Source organism: Sander vitreus, chromosome 14 (assembly GCF_031162955.1).
Source record: "Sander vitreus isolate 19-12246 chromosome 14, sanVit1, whole genome shotgun sequence".
NCBI lineage: Eukaryota > Metazoa > Chordata > Actinopteri > Perciformes > Percidae > Sander > Sander vitreus.
In genome coordinates, this window is record NC_135868.1 from 20,470,791 (window position 1) to 20,495,757 (window position 24,967).

Below are 24,967 nucleotides of genomic sequence, written 5' to 3' on the forward strand. Positions count from 1 at the left end.
AAGTGGTCCTATTCACTAAAGTGTTCCACTGAAGTGCTTCAACATGTACCCTTTCACTCCTATGGATTACTGAGTTCTGAATTCCATAATGGTGCTGCTTCGGGTTTATCCTCTCCATTCAGAAGAAACTGGTTCTCTTAGTGACCTCTATTTGCCAGTGTCTCTAGGCTCTGTACAGCAGCTGTATGTCTTTTGTGAGACATGTTGATAAAAGGGCTGTCAGTCAGGCCTGTGCAATTTGAGTAGACCATGCCTCAAACAAAATGTTCTCATATTGAGCCAGGGATACACATGAGTTATTCGTTACAAAACATAAACATTAAATATCTTGCATTATTTTAGCTATTTAACCTGTATTCCCCTCCTCTACATGGTCTGGATATGTATTCTGCTAAGTCTAAAGTACTGTTCAAGCACAAATAAACATGAGAGGACACAAGGTAGACAACCAAGAAATGTGTACAACCCAAGGAAACAGAAAAGCATCCAATTTCTAGCTAACTAAGATAAGCACTAGATACACTTAGGCTCTTTTTCTGTGAGAGCTGTTAATTACCAGAGCACTCGGGCATGTTGCCGGTCCAGGTCCCGTTAACAGTGCAGTGTCGAGTAAGCATGCCGGTAGAGTAGTAGCCCTCCCTGCAAGCGTAAGTAATGGATTTGGAAAACGTCAGGCCATCATGGATCAGGATCTGGGCATTACGTGGAGTTCCTGGATTTCCACAGGAGATCACTGAAAACAAGAGAGAAAAAGACAGGGAAGCAGAGAATGATTAGGTAACATTCATTTACAGACTTAATCCTAAATGACCAGAGGTGAAAGTGGAAGTTATGTGTGTGGTGGGGGTTGAAAGGAGTGTTGGCACAGTACCATTTCAGACTTTGCTTCATGTAAGAATTTTTGTAAATTTTTGTAAATTAAAGACCTACAGTACCACCTACCAACCTAAATGACTAAATGTGGCCTAAATCTTCTAATTATTGTTTGTACCTAGCAATGTAGTAGTAAATAAAGTTGTTCAAACTCATAGTCAGTGATCACCGAAAGGCAATCAGCTACCAACACAAATATGCATTTTAATTTAACAAAATGTAGTTTTTTTTTAACACATTCCTTTCATGCTCCTTCATGTGTATAATTTGGGTTCCTTACGCTGTTTATTTTCCCATTCCCTCTGTTCTTCATATGCCTACCCTACCACCATCCTACTTCATAAATATCTCTGCTTTGATGGACACATCCTTTGCTCACAAAGTCCCTTGGTGTCTGTCGGGCTGCCAGCGATGGTTCTGTTCATTACAGTCTCCAGCTTGCCCTGGGCCCTCAGAGCCCCGTGAGCTTGCCCTCCCGTAATGACCAGATGTGGCCTGGCTCTTGAAGTCTGTGCCAACCGAAAACAGGTGGGCAACCTTCGCTAGTGGGCATACCACACACCAGAGAGGGAAAGAGACAGAGTGAGGTGAGGGAAAGAAGTGGTGGTGGCGTGTGTAGAGAGGGTTGTGTGTGTGTGTGTGTGTGTGTGTGTGTGTGTGTGTGTGTGTGTGTGTGTGTGTGTGTGTGTGTGTGTGTGTGTCTGTCTATGGGATGTTAAGAGCACAAGTGAAAACAGCCTGGCATACAGGATGAAGCCTCTGGAAATAACACACTGTACTGTATACAAGGATGAGGGAAGAAAAGAGGCTGTGTGTTCATGGTAAAAGTAAAGGCAAAAATAAGAAAAGGGCAGTTTATGCAGTATCAAAAATGTAGGTCAGAACACAAACACCAAAAAACACATTATTAATACTTATAAAGTTGATATAATGAAACACAATATGAAAGTAAAATGGATAGGAAACATGACAGGCAACTAATAGGATGTTACATCAACAACAGCTGCAACAATATTGTTTAGCACATTTAAACCATACATATTATTGATAGTAATTGAATTGATAATATTTTAAGTCAAGTTAAATTCAAAGACTTTAAAATTAAAGTGTTTGCACAAGTTAACCCCTTGAAAACAGCCTCTTTCTATTATACTCTTGCTGCTGCGTGCAAGATGTTTGACAGTAGAAAAAGAAGTGCACTCTATAGTTTTTTCACTGTGTGTAATGTCTTTGTCCTGTCTCAGCAACAATAATGAATAGTGTAGGGCCTAAAAACCCAGATCGATTGGATGCACACTCACGACATTCAGAGAATCTGCTTTTTCAGGTGTCAGCAGCAGACTGGATGCAATGTTGCACAAGGGCAAATTAAAAGCCTTATGTTTAATCAATAGAGAAAACATCCTCCGTTATGTCGCCTATTCTCTCTTGCCCAATTGCTGTTTTACATTTTTGCAAACACACACAAAACAAATGCAAATTTGCGATGTGCCTTTCATTCAATTTGCAGCAAAGGCAGCAGCTAATTACACAATCAGTGATTACAGTATAAACTACAATCCTTATCTTAAAATGTACAATTCAGTGTTGAGATCAGCTAGCTCTGAAAAGACATCAAAATCTAGAGATGATATAAAATAAATACTTATCAGCAAAGTAACCAGATTCTAAAACATTCACTATGATCACAATGAACTCCAATTGAGGACAATTATGTGGGAGTTACCCCTGAAATAATAATGAAAAGCTTTTGCATACAAAGGTTTGTAAAACAAATGCAGTGGGAGTAATTAATCAAACTTCTGAGGAAAAGAAGAAGAAAGGGAATAAAAAAAGGATACACAAAAGAAAAGACAGATATAAAGAAGTTACTGAAATGAAATGTATATGTTATTCATGTCCATTGTACATTAGTTGTTCAGTGAACATCGACTTCAGTTACTGCACAATCATAACTCAACAGCTGGACTGTTACATGTGTTACTAGATGGTCAGATATGGTGTTCATTCATTACTGCTCCTAAGAAGTCTGTCAAACCATCCATCCATTCATTTATTTTCCATCAGTTACTCAGGTTTAGGTTGCAGTGGTAGCAATTAAATCAGTAGCCCACACATGACTTTCCCCAGTGATGTCCTCCAGCTCCTCATAAGGCATCCCAAGGGGTTCTCAGGCCAGATGGGATATGCTATTCCTCCATTGCCTTCTGTGCCTGTTCTGTACTCTCCAGTTGGACGTGTCCAGAATATTTAATCCACAGTATATCAGATTCCTGAAGAACCTCAACTGGTTGCAAGCTGCTCACCCTGTCCCTAAAGGGTTGTACTCTTTTGGTCACTACCCAAAGTAGTACTTGAGATCTGGTCTTAAAAACCTGTAAACACAACTGATGATAACATACATGCTTTGTGGAGTACAACACCCACTGTGAATGTACTTGACTTACCACCAAGTACGCATACACGGCTCCCGCTTAGGTTAAGGACAGGATAGCCAGGAGCAGTGATCTCATTACCTGATATTCCCACATCTACAGCCACAGAACATGTTGGTTTTGTCCAAGTATACAAAACAAATGCAGATTAGAGGCAGCACTCTAATTAACCCTCCAGTATCAGTGTGAGGGTGAAGGAATGAGAAGACAAGTTCAAATCCATATTCATCCACTTTCTCAGCACTGTGATCCTGATTCGGATCTCCATGAAAATCCATGTTTGCCAGAGAAGAAAGAAAAAAAACACACACTGTAAATAAACATGTATGTATTTCTTACCATGACACTCAGGTTGTGTGCCGAGCCAGGTCCCATTGGTCAGGCAAGTTCTCTCTGGTGAACCCTTCAGCATATAGCCGGGCTCGCAGCTAAAGCGGACAACACTGGCCACTGTAAACTCTTCTCCTAGACGGATACCATGCACAGGAATGCCAGGATCTCCACACAACCCGGCAGACTCGCCTGGAAAGATAAATACAACAATAACTACATTTCTGTGACAAACGTAGCAAAAGAAACTGCTCTTTTTCTTAACAATATGAGATGATTACTCATGGGGAGACACACATTAGAAATGTACTGTATGTGTTTCATATTAAAACATATTATTAATAATAATAATAATAGGATTAGAATGGGTACAAAGACCCCCCACCCCCACCCCCCCACCAGACTGCCATCCAACAGGAAAATCAACATTCCCATAGCTCCCTAAGGAGTGACTAGTCTCCCAAATACATTAAGTCTCATTATATCTATTTGCTCACCATGCAGAAAATATGAATAACTGTGATTTTTTCATTCCATTCAAGCTTTATAATTCAGTGTCCTCCATTTAAAACGAACACAAACAGTTTAGTACAGCTGTGTGCTGCTGTTTCTCCTCATTTCACAAGGCACTGGTCAACATCACTTCAATAGTGCATAGCTAAGAAAGTCGGGCAAATCTTTATAAAAAAGGGTGTCTTTATTGCCTGTGGAGAGAACACTAGGAATTCCCGGAATATATAGGAATGTCATGAATTGTGACATTAAACTGACAGCATGTTATTTTATTGTCGGTTTTGTGTTCACTAGTTTGTGCGTTTCTGTCACTGCCTAAGTTTGTGCATGTGTAAGTCACATATTTGTGAATGTGCTTGTATTGGTGCTTATGACCATTTGCATGTGTGGACACGCCCATGGCTTTTCTCATGCGTATTATGTATACTAAGAGCTCTGAAGCGAATCGCTGTACAGTATGGGGAGAGACAGTATGGGGGCTGATGTCTTTATAGTGCTCCATAACCCAGCTGAGGAGTGGGCGTCCCTGTTCCTCAGTCTAATATGAGCAGATTAAAGTAGTTTTATAGAGGACTCTCTCTTTGCCCTTGAGGCCCTATGGAACAGACAGGCAGCTCCATCTTTGGTCCACCTACTTTGCTTATAACCTGCTAACAGCTGCCAACCAAACATTTTTACGAGGGCATCGGTGTGACTGGGTGGTGATATTACATCTGAATTAATCAAGTATTAGAAGCAGGGTGCTGGGAAGAGAATGAGAAAAGGGACTACACCAGCACATAGTTTCAAATATCAAAGATCCAATGTGCTGGTTCAAATCTTTTAGTTTAGGTTGATCTTGAACATCAGGTTTGAAAGCTTTCACAAAACCATCAGACAGCTATCTGGGTGTAGTTTTCCATACCAGAGCAGTGTGGCGGCGAACCGCTCCACTGGCCGTCCAGCTGGCACATTCGCGTTGTGTTTCCGATGATGGTACGCTGGCCGATGCAGCTGTAGCGGATGACTGAGCCTACTGTCCGACGCTCGCCTGAGATCTGGGCGTAGGGAGGCATGCTGGGGCGGTCACACAGAACCACTGTCCAATCAGAGCAGAGAGATGAGAGAATGAGACCAATGAACAAGTGGAACAGGCCAATGGTGAAGAAGTGATAAATACACCATATATTAAATAGATTGCCTTGTTTTAGCAAAACCATACAGTGTAATAATGTTGGGTGACAGTGTATTTGTGTTTGTTAACAGATCTCACAGTACCAGACCACATTTTATCAAATAAACTTTCCAACCATTTAAGATACTTAGTTCTGTCAGAATGCATCATTACTTTATCACACTGAACCTGTTTAGATTACAAATGCTATAAAGGCTCAGAGAAATTGTGATGGGCATTACCACTATTTTATAGACTAAACAACTGATTGATTAATAGTAAAAATAAGTCACTAATCACTAATGTTATTTGGTTGTGATGATTTGGCACAAAAATAATGTTTAAGATAAAGGCTAAAACAGGAGGACAACAGATTTCTAAGTAAATCAGTTTTAATAATGATTTCTTTTTCAGGCTGAGTGGTGGGTGTTGTCTGGGGAGTTTACACAGTTTTACTTTCCTCTTCTTCAGTATATACAAACAATTGGAAATCATGCAGCTTACAACCAACCCCTGAGGTACTCACACAGGCACTTGGGCAGGGAGCGGTCCCAGGTACCGTCCCCCTGACAGGAGATGGAGCTGGTACCCAGCATGTAGTAGCCCAAGTTACAGCGGTACGACACAGTGGTCTGGAAGCTGTAGCGATGTGGCCCGCTGGGCAGGACCTGCTTAATGCTGTTCTCTACATGGCCCGGCTCTGTGCAGTTCACAACTGGAGAAAGGGATGCAGATGGGGAAAGAGAGTAAAGGAGCCAGAGAGAAAAAGACATCCCGTGTAAGCGTTTGTGTGGGAGGTTTTAGTGATAATATACCATACATTTTAATATGACACTCTCTTACACACAGGGAACATGCCCATTTTACAAGCAGAGTTTTTTTCTTTTTCTGTCCATTCCTTTCCTCATCTACTACTTCCACCCATCCTGCACCCATCCATCCACCCCAATCCAAATGAAGTAGGAGGCAGATTCCGGAAATAAACATTTGCTTCATTAGAGCCAGTCTCCTGCTGGCCGCCGTAGTGCAGAGATGGTGATGGATGGGGAGCTCACAGGAGAAGAGGCACCATGTCAGTTTAGCACCAGATGGAGAGAGTTAAGGAAGGGGAGAATGAGGGATGAGTGAGGAGCGAGGGACAGCGAGGGGGGTGCTGTACAGAGTTAGAGAGGAATATGCCCTGATGGTGCAGAATGTATTAAAATTCATGACAGAATGTCAGGCTATAACTGCTACCAGCACCAATCCATCTTGAGTCTCAGATACAAGACAAAAAACAAAACCTTACAATGCCTCAACAAAGTCTGAGCACAGTGAGTAACAGTTGCTGCTGACAGTTGTAGTCTTAACTGTGAACCACAACAAAGTGTGTACTATGATATACACCCCCCCCCAATACCTATTATAATGTATTCCTTCCAGTAGAATGCTGACCCATGGTGCCTTCACTTACAACTTACCGTATAATAACACTACAAAGTGTATTTAAAGCAGTGGAGATGCTTCAGCACGAGACTTCCCAAGCTTGGAATTCCGCTTTCAATAAGTAATAAGTGTACTCAGACAACATAGGCTCAAAAGTGATCCAGCAGTCATCTAAAACGACTGACCTCCTAGTACATTTCTGTGTGTGGCCCAGTGGGCAGGGAGAGAGGAAGTGAAAGGATGAAAGGAAAAGAAGAATAAAAGTGAGAAGGGAAGATGGGCCAAAGTAATTCATCTCTGTTCCACTCAGAAGTTGAGACACCAGTCACCCTATCCTCCTCTTGGCCTCTTGCCAAGTAACGGCCGTGTAAGTGGTGTGTCAGAGTGGGTCTTTTTCTGTCCTGTGTCTCTTGCCTTTTATCGCTAAAAGACAAATATACACAAATGAGTCATCCAAAAAAAAGGTGGTATTGTGGCTTTGTTGCTCTGACTCAAACTGGTGGTGATTAGTAAGGGATAGGGGACTGGCTGGGCCGGCGGTGCTCTCTTGTTTTCTGCGTTATTGATGGAGCCTACAGACCCCTGTAGTTAAAATCTGGACTATGGAAATCATTACCTTTGTCTGACTGACTCCTATCCCACCCTTACCTTTTTTTCCTGCCTTCTGTATCTATCAACTACTATCCTATCAACAGAAAAGCCGATGGTTAGGCTTAGCTAAGGTAAGATGGATGAGGCGGACGTCATCCCAGCACTTATAGTTTTCCACTCGGAGGAGGAAGTACATGGCAGACAGGAGAGCACGTCTCAACAAATATGTCTAGAATGCAGTAATTAAGGTGATAAATCTGATTGACAAAAAGATCCCTAAGCTACTTATGTCTCCATATCAACAGTGAGGATAATGTACCCCCCCACACACACACACACACACACACACACGCACAAACACAAAATCCAACTGAGAGTCAGCATCTGCATGGAAACAAGGCCAATGCTAATATGATGTCACTACTAGAGCCCAGAGATTTAAGGCGTATGTCTGGTGGAAAATCTCGCCTGCTTATGCATGCAGCAGCCAAATGTACTTCTCTCTTTCTTTAACAACTGAAGAATGATTCCTGTGAGACTTGCAACCTCCTCATCCTCATCATAAATGTCCAAAAACAAAAGGCAACTCCTTTCTCTCCTTATTCAAAACAAACATTCAGGGCCCGACCTTGCGAGCGGCCCTCTTTCTGTGCCTGTCACAAAGCCTTCAGTTAGTGAGGACTTAGAGACAGACGTGGATGCCGAGATACATGCCAAATTAAAAGTCCTCGCCTGGCTTCACAGCAGAGCAGTGGTACTTCTTATTCTAAGCAAAAGCCAGGATGCGGGTCTCCAAAGGCTGCTGTCTATCACACAAGCTCAAGGATCCTGTGATTGTTTTTAGCTGTCCCTGCACAGTTAGATTTTCAAAGTTTGATTCTCTGATACATTCTCTGGTACAGGTGAGCTTTAGGGTGTAACAGAGGTAGCTAGGGTAAGAGGAAATAACATCAAATGTAAATATTATCCTTAAACCTCCACAGACCAAGTGGTTAAGACCGTGGTAATTAAATAATCCAGGCTTCTTTTCGGTTCTTCATTTCAATTTCCCCTAATATGCCTCGTTTAAACTCTTTCTCCCTCCGGGTGTCTCTGCGCTTCAGCTCCGCTCTCTCTGTGATTGGGGTCATCTATGGTCACAGAAGATATGACCTTGCACAATACAATAGGTAATTTAATAGCTATCTAGACAAATGGATGAGAACACAGAACCATACCCCTACAGGCAAGTACGTGGAAACAAGCACACTTTGTCCTTACTAGGTATGCACAAAGCTGATGACAGTGGCTTATTGGGCTCTCAAGATAATCACAAGGCGTGATACATACAAATATATACCAACATGGAGTTGCTATGCTACACGTCGCATATACATTTCTTATGTAGCTCTGCTGTGATCATACATGCATTTGAACATTTTGCTCATACTTTTAAAAAGATGTATGCAGATACAGATTTTAGAAATATAGAGGTGTCGGGAGAAAATTATTTGATAAATTGCTCTCTCATATGACAAATTGCACAACTTTGTTTCCTGAAATTGCTTTTTAAAGATAATTTACATCTAACTGCCTACTGTATGTATCCAATGGTAGACTGGATTAGACACATATCTTCCATCTGTGCTGGTTCTTTGTATTCATCCTTCCATTCATTCGTAAGCATGAGGTTCTCCAAAAACCATACATACATAGACTAATAATACTGTATGATTGGGCATTTACTTGACACTTACTTTTACACCTGGGGAGGGCTTGGCTCCACTGCCCATTGACCTGGCAGGAAGATTTAACGGCCCCCTGAAGAACATATCCAGTATTGCAGGCAAAGCGCACAGCGTCATTCAAGTTGAACTGGGTTCCTTGGGTCATACCAAAGGTAGGGTTGCCAGGATGACCGCATGTGATGGCTGCGAAAGTCAAAGGGCACAGAAAATCATGGTAACACATTTGCAGAGCAAATCTAAAGGTTTAATATCAAACACCTGAAAAAGGTAATGTCACAACAAAGCTGTGCACTGAATGTAGATGAGCCCCACTGCAGCTGTGTCTCTATTTTTGCCACGGGCCTCTACTAAAACAATTAAATTGAGTTGTAATTTAGAGAAATACAGTGTATTATTTGGTAATAATGATCCCATCTTTGAAAATAAGACATGAGAAAATGTAGACATGTGGCACAGGTGGCTTTTAGAGTGTATTTTAATGCAGGAGATTTCTGTAAAATGTTAAAGTGCTCATATTGTGCTTCTTGGCTTTTCCCCTTTCCTTTATTGTGTTATATATCTTTTTGTGCACATTATAGGTTTACAAAGTGAAAAAGCCCAAAGTCCACCCCAAAGGGACTTACCATCTCAAACAGAAAACACTGTTCACAAACTGCTCCAAACAGCTCTGTTGTAGTCCAGCCTTTACTTCCGTGACGAACGTGCATCACTTTGTAACACACGTTATAATGCTCGCCTAGCTGCTAGCATGGCACTCCCTCATGCTCTGCTTCTGACTAGCTAGCAGTATTTACTGCGCATGTGCGACTCCCAACAAAGATGGAACAGAAGTGAGATGCCTCACTCTGTAGCTAAAACAGAGAGCTCAACACACAGGGTGAAAAGAGGAGCTGCAGCAATGTGCAGTACAACAAATACATGGTGTTTTCTGAAAATTAAACCACATATACCTACAACCTCTAAATACAATTAGGAAACTGAAAATGAGCATAATATGAGCACTTTAAATAATTAAATTAATTAATTAATTAAAGAATTTATTGGTGCTCAGTACCAGATGACTCATGTCTAATCACACTAAATACACGGTCGGTATCTGCCTGATAAGAGCAACCCTAGGTAATATATGTCTGCAGTCATTTCGAATCATTAATCAGCAACACTATTAAGCCGGAAAAAATTGTCAACTTTGTTGTTCTTAAGTTTGTTTTTCTTAGCTAGCTGGCTTACCAATGTGCCTAGTATAAAATGTTAGTCTAAAGCCCTACTCTGTTCATCTGAGCAGTTTAGAAGTCTTTACCTATGAACTATAGAGCCCATAGCTTCACTGATAACTAATTATTCTCTGTTGGCACTTACGGACACAGACAGGAGTGCGTCCTGACCAGCGGTGATCCTGTTCACAAATTCGCACCGACACCCCAATGAGACGAAATCCTTGGTTACACTGGTACACAACGCTGCCTCGATAGTTATAATTCTCCCCAATGATCTGTCCATTCACAATGGGCTCCGGGGTGCCACAATGGCCAGCTATAGATGAATGAGGAGGAAAAGAGTCAGGTGAGACATAGGTGTTTTCAAATAACCTTTGAAGCAAATTGCAAGACTTTATGAAGTAACAATCATTTTTGGGTGCTGAAGATCTCACCTAGACACTGGACCTGCGTTCCACTCCAAAGCCCATTGGACATACACTCTCGTACCCGAGAGCCAACCAAGGTATATCCTGTGTTGCAGGAGAAAATGGCAGTGGCTCCATACACAGTCAGTGTTCCAATCTTGTTGCCATTTGGTGGAGTCCCAAGGTCCCCGCAGGAGATGACTGAAATAAAATAAAAACAATATCATGTGTAACAATCCAATATAGTCAAAATATAAGAAACAATAATACTAATTTGTTTTGTTTGGAAAATGGTTTTCTTTGGCTTTCATTCATTTTGTTTTGGTAAGAAGATCTGCGGCTGTTTAGTCACGTTCTTAATATCACAGTGGAATACCACACATTTGGATGCTATTATTTTTCATGCTTAACAAATTACTTCTTTCTGGAAGAGTTTCTGTTTCTCAGTGCAAATTAGGAAGTTAACTCAAGAAACTTTGGGAAAATTACACCGTGGGATGTGCAGTTTACACTTACTGTCGCAGACTGGCCGTGGATCTGGGTAGTTCCAGGTGCTGTTGGCCTGGCAGCGAATGACCCTTTGACCCCTGTAGTAATATCCCGGGTCACATATGAGCATCATTATGGCATCATATTGGTTTTGAGTACCATAGATCAGCCTCCATCTCCCATGTTCCACAGCAGAGTGGCCGATGTCAGGGCAGGTCACCGCTGGAAGGTCAGAGGATAAACAAACATTGAAATACCTATTTCTGTCTATCACTATCATGACAAAGTAGTTTTAATATCAAACCTGCTGATGATATTTGGAACTCATTGTAGGTAACACAGTTTTTAAAACTTTAAATATGCCCAAGTTAAAGAGTGTGTTCTGTTAATAATACTGCAACTAAATAAATTGAAAATACTCACGAACACATCTGGGCGGGGCCTCAATGGGGCTCCATCTCCCAGATTCCTGACACGTCACTGAGGTGGTGACAGGCCCGGAAAGCCGGAATCCGGGATTACACTGGTATGTGGCCCTGGCTCCTAGAGAGAAGTCCTGGCCCACAATACTGCCATTGACCGGAGGCACTGGCATTCCACAGGACATGACTAAAAGGGAACAATGGATGCGGCGGGAAGATAAGACAAAAGAAATACGGTTGGTAAAATAAAAGCACTGGTAGCAAAGTATATTTTAGTAACCATGGCTTCCAGTACAAACACTCCTAGAGCCAACAGCAATGTGCTGTAAACATTAGCTCGAGCTGCCATCTGCACTACAGTAAACTACATCTTTGTAGAATTTTTTTTTTTGTACTTGTAAGACATGCTGTATTTCTTTCTGAAGCATGATCTATTAGAAATATTGTATATTGTGTGTTTGTTTGATAGGTACATTTTTTATTTGCAAACCACACAGTTAGTGAATCGTGGGGCATATGAAAAACAGGCTTTGCTCGTCAGTTAAGTTTTGGCAGCAAATAATAATAATTAATAATAAAAAAAAAGTAATAGCTCCATAATAGTTGCCTTGCTGCTCTCGGTTTCTGTTTCAGGCTATACTATCAATGACTCTGATTGACTAACCTCTGGAAGTAGAGCTTTTAGATGTTATGCTTTTGTAATGGAATATAAAAGTAAAATCTCAACACCAAAAAATGGAGAATTCACTAAATTTGGAAATCAATAAAGACGGTGCAACAGCATCACGGCCTTGTAAAATAGAAAATAACACTCATATTATTTGAATAAAAAATACTTTTAAATTAAATTAGATACATCTTGCCTAATAGCTGTGACTATAATTATGCATTTCACTTTGTTAATTTATGCATCAGTCTCAGTTGAAAGTAGGTAATTGCTATTGTTCAATCAATCACTGACAAAATGAGTATAGTGACAAGCATATAACTCTGACTATAACCTATAAGAATGACATCAAACAATCCAGCTCAGGTAAACCAAATATCATTAATCTGATGCACTGTTATCTTCAAAGGGATTCTGAGGAATGGAGAAGTGAGCTTCCTGGAAGCACGCCTAAGGCTGAGGGGCTGTTGGTTATGGCACACTGTCAGCTGCAATCGCACTTTGATCCAAAGCAAATGGATTCAGTGATAGTTTTTTCAATCAACCTAAATCAGAACGACTAAACTTAAAAAATACATTTGCTACAAAAAGCTCTTCTTTAACTCAAGTTAGGCTACGAATGTTAAAATCTTGCTTTCTCTGCACAGTTTTAAGCTTCATTTAATCACTTTGGAGAAGTGGGACTAAATGCTGAATGAGCTCAGTCACAATGATAATATTGATGAAACATAACTTCACTCAAGAAAATCTGTGTACACATTGATTTGCATTAGCAATGTGAAATGATCCTGCTCAGCTAATTTTACCATGGAGATTTGTCTCCCTTACATTTAAAAAAATAAGACAATCTAGACAATCTATTTCTGTGTTTATGTTTTCTTATAAACTGCCAGCCTTCTCTTCCTTTCTCATGACCTGCAGCAATGATTGGGCCCTCACCTTGGCAAAGTGGCACTGGTGCATTCCACTGGTAGATCCCCTGTGCAGTCCGGGTACATGTGGCACTGCTCTGGCCAATAAGCCGGAAGCCCTGGTCACAGCTGAAACGCAGAGTGCTGCCCAGCTTAGTGCCTGTCAGACTGTGCACTGTGCCATTTACAGGGTTGTTTGGAGGGCTGCAGTAGGCCGCTATGAAAATATTCACAAAATAGGTAAAGATATAAATATGCATATCGATACAATTGAGTGCAACAAGCAAAACAACCCAATACTTATGTAATATGATGCACGTTTGTGTGGAGGAGGTGAAGGATTAATGCGCATCCAATAGCACAGAGCCCCAGATCTCTTTTGCATCTGTCTTCTATGCCTGGCGTAGTAAAGGAGGATATGTATTAATAAAAGCGCTACAATGCAATCTCTTTGAGGGAAAAACTGGAAAATTGATTAAAGTGAAACTGATGTTCTGCAAAGCGAAACAGGAGTGTCAAAGGCAGCAGAGGAGGATCATAAAATTGATGGATACATAATAACAGGAACAAAGTATCTGTTTTTGTTTGTTGGCTAAATTGGTGGCTGCAATAATCGTTTATCATCCCAAATGGTGTCATCAACAGGTCCATGGTTCCCAAAGAATGGGGGACTCTGAGGCATGAATTGCATTATGCAGATCGCACAATAATATGACATTCACTACACACCTACTGGAGAATAAATAAAAACACACATTGTGAAAACATTTAAGAAAATATTGTGACACAACAGTATATGGCTATGTGACACAGAAAATGGTGCTCAAAGTGGATCATGAACCAAAAAAAAAAAGTGTATTATACTTAATCACTGTGAACAAATTACAGTTCTATAAAAATGTAAATTCCGACTCAAACCACTCACAAGTGGCAATGAAAATGGCCTCTCTTTCAAGTCAGTGGGGGTTTTTAGCACCAGGCAATCAGATTGGACTCCCTTACAGTATAAATACGTAAAGACATGTCAGTGGTGTAATGTGTATTTAGCATTTATGAGATGTTAGATTTCATAATAGATGATACACAGGAGGTGTACTTCAGGCTTTGGACATTTTGTGAAGTATAGCATTCATGTTTGTAACACCTCTCATTATGATGGCTAAATGTGGTAGGAAAAGCACACCCAATGTTTAAATCCAATGATATTTAATAACTCATTTGCCACTCTTTCAGTTTTCCTCCCTCCTTCCCTCTCTCTGCCTGTTATAGTACTGTATACAGCTTGTTTCACTGCAATCAGCCCTGCAGCTCAAAGGAATAAGATCTACATTGGAAGGTGACTGGACTGGGATAATAGAGAGGAGGAGAAAGAGAGAGGGATGGGGGTGGTGATACAGACAAAGGGAGGGACATATGAGCATAAGGAGATAGTAAGGAAGATAGAAATTAACTTGATTGAATCGATGGGAAAAAAAATGAGGTGATAGAGAAACAGTGAGAGAGGCTGTGGATGGAGAGAAATAATAGAAAACTGATATGGCCAGTTGCTAGAGGAGATGTCTGCAAGTTTGTGATGGAAGATCGGCCCATGGAGAAAAAAGATGGATTGATGAAGAATAGAGCCGAATACATGAATCTGCCTGTGCCATCTGTTTCTTCCTCCCCACCAAGGTACTACAGAAGGCAGCTCCATATTGACCATGGCAACTTGTGAGTTCTCAGCCATCACTTAGTTTGTCTGTCACTTAGCCTGCTATGGCAAAATCCATCATGGCTAAGAATAAAAAAGTAAAAGAGGCACGAGAAGAAAAAGGGCAGAGAAACGACAGAACATCCGGTTGGGGAGACGGAGAGCTCCACTGAGAGGAGCAGAGAGACGATTAGTCAATCTGGCTGAGTGGTGTTGATCCAGAATGGAGGGAGCCTTTTAAATATTTACAGAGTCATAATTCAAAGCGAGTTATGCAGGTGTCGTATACTAACAGATCTTTCTTGGGAGCAGGACACAACAGAAGAATAATAAGCAATACAAGAAACAGCGTTTACTAATTCCCAGGCCTGTGGTGCACAGCAAGGAGTGCTGCAGATGCCTGCCGCCCCCGGTAGGTTGTCATGGAGATGGGTCATATTTTGAGCTATTTCAGCTGCAGTTGGCAGCCCAAATGTTGGTCTTGTTGGCACAGTAAACCAAAGGAATCTCTAATGAGATCGAATACACAACAATGTCTAGACGTAACACAGTTCTTCTAGTAATTAATTATAAATCGACTGCTGAAATAAAAAAAAATAAAAAAATAAAAATGTAACTTTAGACTAGTGTATGTCTGATATTGACTTACCTGAGTAGCGTATGCGAAAACCTTTGTGGCTGGTAGCGTGATCGAAGGACCAGTGTAGGTAGACTTTGTTACTGGAGCTGGTGATGCTCAGTGGGTTGGAGTAGTTACCACTGAGAGTAATCAGGAGAGGGCTCTGTCTAGATGGGCCTGGGTTGTGAGAGAGAGAGAGAGAGAGAGAGAGAGAGAGAGAGAGAGAGAGAGGGAGAGAGAGAGAGAGAGAGAGAGAGAGAGAAGACAACTGTTAAGAAGAATCCATCTTTGAAAGTCTCATAACTTTGTAAAAAAGAGTGCCAGCACTTTAATATAAACCACCACTAGCACTGGGTCTTCAAAATAATGCCCTGCGTTCCATTATCTGCACACTTGAATCTGAACAGTAATTTGAATAGCATTTTCCCTGTAAATGTAAATTGATAGAACAGAGAATATAATTTATAAAAAAAATCTCATTTTGCACAAATTAATTTTTTTAAGTCTGAATTTTGAAATTAATATAATTTGTACATTTTGTCACACTTGCAGTAAAATCAAAGGTTGCTAAGCGTAATTATGGAAACAAGCTTTCTTTCCATAATTGGCTTGGCAGCCCCAAGGTTAGCAAATGTCTGTTTCCTTACAGTCAGCACAAGATAAAAAAAATCACTAATCAGGAACACTAGTGTGTACAACCGCCATTTTCTTAGAGAGGCCTGGCAGAGTTGCTGACTGTGCCTCTAATCACATGCAAATGTACAAAGCAGATGTAGATGTTCTGTCACCAGGAAAGGGAGCCTGTGTACCTTTTTTTGTTAGTAGATGCAGTGAGCTTTGTTAGGGACAGTAAATCCAGCAGTCGGGCTCATTTTAGGCTTTAATTGTGGATATTAGTGAAAATAGGTCCTTGGCCAAGGAAGTGTGAGGGGAGCTGTCACTAGACTACAGGCACATTGAGTCACTTGGTAGAAAGAAGGTCAAAATAATCATAATGCTGCTCAACTAAATTACATTATAGTGGATGTTGGTATACACGTTCACTTTCATAACAGCTGCAGTTGCTCACCATCAAAGATCTCAAGCTCGTCAAACTGACGGCTGGTCTGGAAGTGTTCTATAGTGAAGGTGATGTTGTAGCCAGGCTCTACTCTGACCACCCAGGAGCAGGACTCAAAATGGGGGAAACCGCTGCCTGGTGATTGGCTCATGATGACACCTGTGGAAGCTGTCAGTACCTCATTCATGGGACAAGACACTGTTGAGAGACATAAAAAAGGCAGAGACAAAAAAAATCAATTAATTTATCAGAATGTTTTGCTTATCTTTGTCTATTATTTGTGGTTTCATTATCTCACATAACTTTTTATGGTTGTTTATTCTTTTAAGTGAATTTAATTTACCGTGACGCACAAATTGGATTGGTCTGACCCATGTTGTTGTTGGAGGGCAACTCAACGTGACTAAAAGCATAGCTAAGCTAATTGTCATCCTGGTCCTGATGCTGTCGCAGGAAACAAAGCTGTCACTGCTAAGTCAGTCATGAGCATTTTCCCTCCTCCTTGCCCACTGTCAGTATGTGATGCTAATTTGCCGACTAACGCTCACATCTGCCTGGAAGCCCTATTGCTGTGGCATGTCTGGGCGGACCACATCCATCCGCTCATCTCATTCCGCCGTGCCATTGGTATTGTTGTGGGACATCTCCATGACATCCTTTGACATTTCCTCGTGGTTTCAGTCTGTTTTATCAGACGTTACACAGCACTCCTGTCTGTTGCGTTTTTAGCTGGGATGCTGTGAAGCCAACCTCTTAATCTGCCAGAGCTGTCTGCATACAGAGTGGGACTTCAAAAAACAACCTGAAAGAAACCCAATGCTGCAACGACAACACAAAGCAACTGCTGCATTGTTTTTTTTCCTTCCCATTGTTTTTTGTGGCTCGCCTAATGGGGCTGAGTGCTGAAGAGGTAGACTATGAAATAACTCCACAGCAGAGAAAGATAAACATTAGTTTTTATAGTTTGCTTGTGATTCCTTTTTGTAGCTAAATACGATACCATAAACCTACATAAAGTAAATATTGTCTCTTATGAAATGAACCGTTATATTACGGTTTATATATCACAAAGACTCCTAGGGGCTTACTTTGGCATACATAATAGTATGAACTGTTTTAACACTGAGGCCGTGCTGGAACTAAACTCGGCAGCTTGTTAAGAGCTCTACAATTAACAAAAGACCTTTTGAGAAAAAAACCATACATTTACCTTTTAAACACCAGTCAGAGGCTTTACTTGTAATCATAGCAGAAATAACAAAACACACCATAAGATGCTGAAAATGTGATTATAAACCACTTCAAAGTGCATGTGACCAGGTGTTTTTTTTGCATTCACATACATTTTGTGTGTGTGTATGTGTGTGTGTGTGTGTGTGTATGTGTGTGTTTGTCAACTAAGGGGCCATCCACACGGAGACCCTTTTTGGTGGTGCTTTTTTTGCATCGTTTTGGCCGATCGTCCAAACGAATCCTGTAAACGCACTGCCTGAAGACACACTTTTTTGAAACCTGGTCCCAGGGTGATAAAATTCCAAAACGGCGCCCTTGTGTCTCCGTTTGGACGCCGATGGATGGAAAAAATGCGATGGAATATGCGGGATATTTATGCAATTTTATGCGATGAAATTGGGGGAACTTGCAAAACCTGATGTTTCATCATGGCTTCATCGCGGGGTTTGCAGCTTTTCGATGATGTTCACGTTGCGTAATTACGTCACTTCATAATGTTTCCATGGCAACAGGGAAAAATGGCTGCTCTTGTGTGAAGTAACATTTTTCAACTTTCTTCTAAGATATATGTGACTTTTTTGCAAGAAAATGCGGGGATTATGAAATCATGCAAGCCCCGCATATTTTGCGCGGAAATCTGCAATTTATGCGGCGAAAGTGCGGCGTATTTGAAAAAATGCGGCCCCCGCATAAATATGCAGACTTTGGCTGATTATGCACTGAATTATGCGATCGCATATTCACGTTTTTGTATACAAAATATGTTTGTATACAGCGCGCAAGCTTTATGCGCATGCTCCGCCTCTTCTTCTCCGTTTTTTGGTGAATTTCTGTAGCAGAAACAGCGCCACCTATAGGCCTGGAATATGAAGTAGCGTGTTGAGTCATTTACAAATGGATCCGTTTGGACGCAAACATTCTGGAAACAATGCCAGGGAAGACGGAGAACAAAAAGATCGCTTTGGTACGTGTGGACGTGGCCTAAAGACCCTACGCCGTAGCCTGACGTGCACCTCTCGAAAAATGTAACTGCACGTCGCTCGGCCGTGGCTTGGTAGCATTGCATTTCCCCTGACTCATTTCCTGGTTCTCCTTCTCCATAAACAACATGAAATCAAGGAGAGGGTTAACTTTTCCTGCTAAAGATTCCCCACCTTGGTCAGAAAGCACACGTTGTTTCTCTCACTATGACTCTAGAGTCGGTACTCGCTCCAAAGCTAATCACCGTCACTCTCTCACTTCTTCCTCGCTCACTCCCCACACACACACATGCCGGCTCGACGCACACACCAGTGCACAAGTATAAACATCTGGCCACTTACGTAGGCTATGGTGAAAGCTCTGCTTGAAGCCTGCGCAGAACCATAAAAAGGCCTTAAGTGTGGCAGAAAATCTAGCTGGGGGTGTAAATGCCCCTGTTGTGTGCCACAATTTGAATACTCAAGCCTGTTCTGCCTCAAGGTAGCACTGAGGCAGCACTTGGCACTTGCAAGTCCTCCATTACATTGGTGAAATACTGAAAGCTCTGAATCACATTCTAGCAGCATCTCCTTTGTGGGACAAGTTGGTTTTGTGTATGTGGATGGGCTGTGTGTTTCTCTCAATGCACTGTTGTGTGTGTGTGTGTGTGTGTGTGTGTGTGTGTGTGTGTGTGTGTGTGTGTGTGTGTGTTTTTTGGCTTCCTCAACCTCCTCACTGTGTGTTCATAGGGGAAGAGATTATTAAATCTGCAGGAAAAACATTATGGCAGACAGCCTGGGTTAAGTAGCATTTGCAAATAATTCTTAGCATTTTTTTTTACCTTGCTTGGTGTGTCAACTAGGTGGGATTTATTGCCTCAGGAAATCTCAGATGTCAGGTAAGCTGTCACTCGTAGTCAAGGCATGTTAAAATGATGTTCCTGTCAAATACTTTTGCCACAATGTTTTGCCAAATTTTGCCACCATTAGGACAAACCAAATGCTAAATGCTAAATATCTGCAAATGTTTACCATAAGTCATGAAAGAGTACTTTGGGGAGCTTTTTATGGCTTGTTTTACATTGTACTTGCACATTGCACTGTTTGTGTGGTTTTGTGTATTTAATTGTTGCAATTGTCTCTTTTAACTGTCTAATGTGTGTATGCCTCAGGGAACTGCTAAGTCTGTGAAATGATTTACAACCTCAAGCACCTCAGTGGATGTGAGTCAAAAGGCTTAAATCCATCACTGATAGTGAAACTGATTGCACCGAGAAGTAGCACATCAAATCTAAGAGTGAAGTTCATTAAACAATCAAATCTCTGAGGATGAGATGTGTGTTGTCAGTGACCTTTCAAAAAGCTCCAACGTGTCTTCAAAACCGCCTTCAGCTTGTCTTGGAGCTGACTGAGGGGGACAAGCATGGGCTCTTATCTATGGGCTGCTACTTATTAAACCAATCCACTTTGAAATGAAGCACACTGTGAGGCTGTAAACAAAAGGGCATTAGGGGACAAATCTGACAGCTGGAAAAAGGCAGCTTCAACACACAAGGTGAGACCAACATAGATAGAGCTCAAAATGAAATTTCACTTCAGTGAGACAAGGAATGGAATAAGCTGGTAGCAGGAACAGCAATCTGTGAGACATCCCTTCCGTTTGTGTATAAAATGTTCATGGTATGCAACAGCCTCCCAATGAAAAATGTGATGGAAGGCTTCCGGGCACACACACCTGCATTTATACATGCACATTTTGTGCACTCCAGTATGCAAGTATGGACACACCGTGCATTGATCCACAAAACATCAAGTTGTAGTGCTGTTGAGATGCCTTTACTCATGTGGGTATTTAATTAGCATAAGCTGTGGAGCGATAACGAGCTGATTGAAGGGGATGGGCCACAACATAAGCATTAGCGTGGATCAGGACCTTACAACTCAGGGGAAGTCATGGATGACAATCAACATGTGAAAAAAGGGGCAGCAGTAATCCATTCTGCACAACTACAAGAAGGGGGCTAGGGCAAAAAAAATAGTCGGGGGAACAAAAAGGAGATAGACAGAGAGGCGGGGGAGGCGAAGAAACCGAGTGGGATGAAGAAAGCGAGCTAGCTGGGAAACTAATTTGATGGGTGATTATGTAGGTTTTAAGCAGAAATCTGTCCGGGGGATAAACACAGGGATTTTGGATCATCAGAGCTCATTGTGTTTCATTAATGAATTCAACCAACACTTTGTACGGATGCTGTTGCTTTGCTGTGTGTGTGTGTGTGTGTGTGTGTGTGTGTGTGTGTGTGTGTGTGTGTGATGCTAGTACTCCCCGTGGTCTCAAGGAGACAACAAATTAAGGTTATTGGGTCCAATATAACCCGGCCTCATCAAATAGCAGGCAAATCAAATATTATGCAAACCAACTGGTTGTTCCAATGGCATGGAATACGAGAGGACAATGCAACAATTCTCTGGATTAAATAAAGAAATGTTTATGTATGTATGGTGGCGGCTTTTAGCTTATGACTTTTAGTCATTGTTGGGAGAAAGGGAAAGACAGAAAAACAAAGGGTATTCAATCTGGGTATTGATGGACACCTGTGGTTAAAAGTGTGACAATGTGTTGCACTGTGTTGTTGTGTTTTGAACCAGCCTCAGAAAAAGACAAAGAAAGAGAATGGGGAATAAAGGGTATATGTGTTACGTAAGAACAGAAGTCTGACGCTAAAGAGTCAGGGGAGGAAAGTGGCGAGTGAGGGAGGGGGGAGTGCAGACGGAGGGAATGCAGAGGATGAGCGAGGATACTGGTGCTGAGAGGCAAGCAACACTGCAGAACTGCCTGTAGGCTCCAGTGCTTCTCTCTGGTAGACTATCAAAGTGACAACATCTACTGCTGCGTAACCCAGACACATGCTAGACCAGTATGTATGTTTATACAGTATATGTGTGAGTGTGTGATGTGTGCAATTGAATGTGTATGTGTGTGGGGTGGGGCAGCTCGACGCGCAGGGAGGGCAGTGCTTGTCAGAGCTAGAAGTGGTGATTTGATAGGTGCAGCTGCAGCCGGCATGTCCCCTGCATTTCAATGAGCTGCGAACTTCTGTCTCTTCACTGCCCTCCAACTAAGTCTCTCCCTGTCTCTCTTTCTCGCCTCGCTTTTTAACTCCTGTCCTACTCTCACTTACTTGCCATCCTTCTGCTCTTTTAGCAGTCTCTCCTCTACTTTTCCAGACAGATGTTGTCTTTTTCCGCAATAATCCTGCTTATTCAGAGTAATCCTAAACTGTTCTCTTCCTATCCTGGGCTCTTCTCTCCACATCCAATCTTCTCCTCTTTCTTCACACGAGCATCAGTCTGTTGTTTTACTTTCCTCTCTACTCTCAACTTCCATTCACTCAACTTCTGACTCCTTCATCATTTGTTATCTGTGGCTCTCCTCTCCATCACCGCAGTCTATCTATACGGCAAAAGGACAGCTTGCAGGAGTATGGTGGAACTGTTTGTCCCCAGTATAATGGTCTTGCAGAATAAGGGGGACCAATTAGCGGGGCACACAAGCCATGAAAATAAGCGCAGAGTCACAGCTAAAATGATGTTGTTTTCATTTGCATGTCTTAGCTGCAGATGCCTGCAAGTAGAGTGAATGGTTAGCAGGCAAAAGGCAGGACTTTATAGAGGGAGAAATAAACACACACACAAAGAATTGTCCGTATTCCTTTTTTTCCTCACTTGAATTATGATATTTTCAGTCTCCTCTGGGTCCTGGGTAGGTACTTTATTCCATGTCTTTATTATTAGCTTACTCAAAACTCCTTACACATACACTACCGGTCAAAAGTTTGGGGTCACTTCGAAATTTCAATTCCAGACAGAATACCAGCTGAGATCAGTTGCATTGTTTTTTTTTAATCAGGGCAGCAGTTTTCATATTACATTAGGTGCTTACATAATTACAAAAGGGTTCTTGACTGTTGTAGAAAGTAAAAGAAATATCTACATTGCCCATTATCAGCAACCATTCATCCAATGTTCCAAAGGCACATTCTGTTTACTAATCTGATATCATTTTAAAAGGCTAACTGGGAAAACATTGGAGAACCCTTTTGCAATAATGTAAGCACATAATGTAATCTGAAAACTGCTGCCCTGGTTAAAAAAAACAATGCAACTGATCTCAGCTGGTATTCTGTCTATAATGGAGTGGAATGGAAATTTCTGAGTGATCCCAAACTTTTGACCAGTAGTGTATCTCTTCTTCCCCTTTCATTGCCCTCTTTCTTTTACCAACGCTTCTTCTTTTTATCTCATGCTGAGAGCATTTGTATATTTTTCCTCTATAGCACTCAGAATTAGTTGCATTTATCAAATTTTGCCTACGCTCCCTCGTTCCACTAGCCTGGTCCTACCAGACTCTCGTACATTTCATTTGTACAGAGAGTCTGGCCTCTCTCCATTGACAAGTGTTAACTTCCTTGAAGGTGGGTACTCTGTTGAAGTTTAAACTATTGGATCTGCCCAGAGCCACTCTGGATCTGCCATAACCAATTGTTAACGTTTGGTCGTGACGTATGTCATGCGCATGTGCAACAAGAGGGGAGATCAACCACAACTATCGGCCTATATTTAGCATTAGCATCGCTAGCGTTAGCCTTAGCCAACTCCTTCACCAGTAACGGAGCGAGCTGGAAAATCAAACTGTTCCCGAACCCCGTGGGGAGGAGGGCCACAACATCATGGCCGTAGGAGGGCGGAGCCAGGCTATCGTTCCACCACATAACCCACAAACAGAGTGAGACACAAAATGACGACAAAGAAAGACAGGGCAAAAAAGATGTCTCATGATGTTTTAAAAAAGGAAGCAAGACAATGAAAGATATATGCATTTATGATATTTTGAAGCAGAGAAAGAACTAAGGGACCCCTCTACGCACTCAGTCTCTTGCCCAGAGGAAAAGTATTGCATTCAACATCCAGTATTATGATGATGCGGTTTACCGGGAACACTGCACTCATTGATTCCTCTGAGAGGATGATATCTCAGCATGTAGAGAGTGCCACAGCAACTCCCCTTTAGCCTCATGGGAGCCAAATATCATCCACAGAGATGGAAAGTGCTACCAAGCTGATATAGCAGCGGCTCCATGACCACAGGCAGACAAAAGTACCCATGGGAGCCAGAAATAAGGCAAAACTCAAACTAGTGCATGAGTCTGTGATTAGAGGGAAATGATACGGGCTACCTATAACCCTGCTGAAAATAAACTTACAGAGGATCCCTTTGGGGGGTTTCACGTGTGTCACAATACATTTGTGAGACATAATGAATTGTCAGGACTCTCTTGAAAATTAGATGATGCATCTCAAGAGGCTTCTTCTGTCAACAATAAAAAACACTCAATATGAAGTGTCTTAATACATACTACAGAGAAAAAATAGCTGCTCTTTACACAAAGAGTGCATGTACAGCACTTTAACAGTTGCACCTATTGTTAATACCCTAGTGCACTGTACTGCCGGTGTGTTGACTTGTATGACAGTGTCATCTGCGTTTGCTGCTATTTGATAAGCTGAAATGTATGTTTAGGAAATCACACATAAATACATTCTTGCTCAGAATCCTAAAGACATGTTGCACCAGCACATGGACAATCTTATGAGACTTTTAAGCTAAATCACCAGTATTCATTTAGCATTCAACCACTTATCACAGAGGAATTTATCTCAACACATTTCAGAACCCTTTTATTTTACTTTTACCCTTTTGTATTTGTATATTCCATAGATTTTTAGGGAGATAAGAAAAGCTAAAGCAGCGGGAGAAAAACATACTAAATGTAGCTAGAACAGAAAGCGGTATCGAAATGTGAAAAGGGAGAGCTCCTGATACCTGGACCGGCAGGATAAATATGGGCGGGAAAAGTAAAGGAACAGTGCTTGCCTCTCCCTTCATACCACCACTGAGGTGCCCTTGAGCAAGGCCCTTAACCCCCACTCTTTCAAATGGAGCTACTCCAAGGCCAGCTTTGTGAGTCTAAATAGTAAATAGGGCCTTCATGAAAAAGAGAGCATGCCTTTCCCTGGATAACTTTTCAAGTTTCAATTCTCAGGCATTTACTTACCATCACATGAGGGCGGAGGCCCTTCAAACTCCAAATGTGTCCCCAGCCGGCAGGTCTGGATGCTGTTTCCACTTAAATGGTAGCCTGGAAGACATCGGTAGCGCACTATATCACCTGAACAGAGAGAGATGGA

The 24,967-nt window shown here is 41.6% G+C and overlaps 1 protein-coding gene across 1 annotated transcript in view; it reads right to left on the bottom strand.

Moving 5' to 3' along the window:
* The window catches only part of csmd2 (CUB and Sushi multiple domains 2), a 250,682-nt gene that overhangs the window by 14,423 nt on the left and 211,292 nt on the right, over window positions 1-24,967 (bottom strand). The window contains exons 47-59 of the mRNA XM_078267604.1: window positions 24,835-24,948; window positions 16,539-16,727; window positions 15,500-15,646; window positions 13,189-13,377; window positions 11,584-11,769; window positions 11,188-11,382; window positions 10,699-10,872; window positions 10,407-10,580; window positions 9,057-9,230; window positions 5,831-6,019; window positions 5,056-5,229; window positions 3,648-3,830; window positions 557-733 (exon numbers count right to left, since the gene is read on the bottom strand). Of these exons, the coding sequence (XP_078123730.1) occupies window positions 557-733; window positions 3,648-3,830; window positions 5,056-5,229; window positions 5,831-6,019; window positions 9,057-9,230; window positions 10,407-10,580; window positions 10,699-10,872; window positions 11,188-11,382; window positions 11,584-11,769; window positions 13,189-13,377; window positions 15,500-15,646; window positions 16,539-16,727; window positions 24,835-24,948 (2,265 nt within the window). The remainder of the gene's footprint in view (window positions 1-556; window positions 734-3,647; window positions 3,831-5,055; window positions 5,230-5,830; window positions 6,020-9,056; window positions 9,231-10,406; window positions 10,581-10,698; window positions 10,873-11,187; window positions 11,383-11,583; window positions 11,770-13,188; window positions 13,378-15,499; window positions 15,647-16,538; window positions 16,728-24,834; window positions 24,949-24,967) is intronic.